General features: G+C 31.1%; 1 protein-coding gene across 1 annotated transcript; it reads right to left on the bottom strand.

Moving 5' to 3' along the window:
• Window positions 1-1,376: 1,376 nt before the first annotated feature.
• On the bottom strand, window positions 1,377-2,037 carry LOC148931767 (uncharacterized). The gene is made up of 2 exons (XM_089063832.1): window positions 1,945-2,037; window positions 1,377-1,829 (listed from the first exon to the last, which is right to left on the bottom strand). Exons 1-2 carry the CDS (start codon window positions 2,035-2,037, stop codon window positions 1,446-1,448), a joined length of 477 nt encoding a protein of 158 aa, XP_088919958.1. The 3' UTR covers window positions 1,377-1,445.
• Between the last annotated feature and the right edge of the window lie 432 nt (window positions 2,038-2,469).

Raw genomic sequence — 2,469 nt, 5'->3', positions numbered from 1 at the left:
TCAATAATCATAAAAATTTAAATACATAATACTTGACCTCAGAAAAAATTCTGCTGCTGTTTTAAAAAAGCAAAAGTCGAACTCATCAGATAATTAAATAATGAAACCTAAAAATAAAATCTTTTGAATAATCAAACTGTGTTTTTCAAAAGTGAAATTGAAGTCATACAATTCATAAACGAAAGAAATCTTTAACCTGAATTAGTCGTTTCAGTACTTTTTGTTGATTTGCTGTTGACCTCCATTTCTGGCTTCATTTTTCCGAGAATGGTTGACGATCCAACTGAATCAGTGTTTCTTTCTCCGGTTGACATTCCTAATCGATTTAGAAACCTAGAAAAGAGATGAAGCCGGGTAGACGAAGGGTTTGAATATGAGAGAGTAGCAGAAATTGTTTTGAGCGGTGATCTAGTATTTGTGATAGAGTAGGTGGTTGAGAAATATTTAATATTATGCTTTTTTGTGACTTGGTGGAATACTTTGTAGAGTAGATTATTTTAAATTAAATATTTTTTCATCCATTTTATTAGAAAAAAAGGCAGTTGACATTGTTAATATTTGAAAAAAAGGCAGTTGACATGACAATTATTTAGTTATTGTCATTACATACAGTTTATTTATATTTTCTTTTTTTTTCACATTTAATTTTCTTTATACTGAAATATATTGTATGACCATAATTCATGAATATGTTCAAAATATTGAGTTATCTGAAAATTTATATGAAGCCTATTGACAAGCTGTTCACATTTGTTGAGTTTTTATATGGAAACTATTAACATGTTTTTTATGATAATAATGCCAGTACATATTTAAAATTAAAAAATGAAGAAAAATAGTTGTACATTTTTTTAGTTAAAACAATTGTTTTTGAGCTGTTGACATAAAATTCAAGTTGTTGACATTAGAAAAAAAGGCAGCTGACATTGTTAATATTTTTGAAAAAGGCAGTTGACATGACAATTATTTAGTTATTGGCATTACATACAGTTTATTTATACTTTCTTTTTTGTTTTTCCCATTTAATTTGCTTTATACTGAAATATATTGTATGACCATAATTCATGAATATGTTCAAAATATTCAGTTATCTGAAAATTTATATGAAGCCTATTAACAAGCTGTTCACATTTGTTGAGTTTTTATATGGAAACTATTAACATGTTTTTTATAATAATAATGCCAGTACATATTTAAAATTAAAAAATGAAGAAAAATAGTTGTATATTTTTTTAGTTAAAACAATTGTTTTTGAGCTGTTGACATAAAATTCAAGTTGTTGACATTACTAATGAAGTTGCTTTACTGATTTCATAGTTGATATAATATTACATGCTGCGTAGTTCAAATCGATATATAATAATTGTTTTACACATCCATCTGAAAAACATGATACCATCAAATATTCAAACGAGTCTTTGTTCAAATCAAAATAAAACAGTTGTTTACTTATTGGTTCTACAGCTGAACCATTCCTTGTACTTGTTCTGTAACGCAGATAATCTTTGCCTGTTTGCATTCATCCAGATGTTAGCATGACATACCATATCCATAGACTTCTTGTTGCTCTCTGATGTAAGCATTGCTTCGCAATATCTTCCTCTGAGTACCTGTACAATCTTCAAGCCGCGTGGAGTAAAGCCAATATCCCAATCCCTTCCCTTCTTGCCAAAGTATGTCTCCATATGTCTCATTGCATAAACACCACTGTCTTCTTTATTGGTGCTTGTGGCCCAATCTAAAGGAATAACCTTGTAAGGAGACTTCTTTATATTTTGTGATAGATCTGTCATGTTATTCTCTATAAAGTATGCCTCAAACATATCTTTCTGCAAATATATAAACAACTAAATTAAAATTTGCATACAAAGCATTTTAGCAAGATACATAAATTATGTCAACAAAAATCTAAACATAATGTTAGCTATATTTAAAAAAGCATACCAGTATTGCAACATCAAAGCTATACTTTTCCAAGGGATTCTTGTCTCTAGGTGGTTTGGCACTATCAATTATCTCAATTTTGTTCATCCTCATCCAGAATACCACAACATAGTAAGATCCACTTTTAAAAACAGGGAAGAATACCTGTATTGTATGTCAGATAAAATTAGAGAAAAGAATTTGACAAATCCTGTCAAAAACTATGTAGATGAAACTGTGAGATCTTTGCACAAAAATAAATTTGTTACCAAATCAATCTTTCTCCAATCGAAATCTTCTATTGTTCCAATCTCCTGTTGAATTCGTGACACAAAGTTGTTCTATTAGCTCATTTCTATTAGCCGAATTTCACTCGAAAGAAACAATTTTGTCGTCGACTTCTTCTTCTTTGGGGCGGGCCGGTGCGACGGAGGGGGCAACCATGGTGGATTTCTGTCGGAGGCAAAGGGAAATCGGCCGGCGGAGGGCGCGACCGACTTCTTCTTCTTTGGGTTGGGCAGGCAAGCTGGAGGGGGCAACCATGGT

Source organism: Salvia hispanica, chromosome 2 (assembly GCF_029641045.1).
Source record: "Salvia hispanica isolate PSC_SH4W2 chromosome 2, Shi_PSC_v1, whole genome shotgun sequence".
NCBI classification, from domain to species: Eukaryota; Viridiplantae; Streptophyta; class Magnoliopsida; order Lamiales; family Lamiaceae; genus Salvia; species Salvia hispanica.
This window is presented reverse-complemented; position numbering and strand designations above follow the sequence as displayed.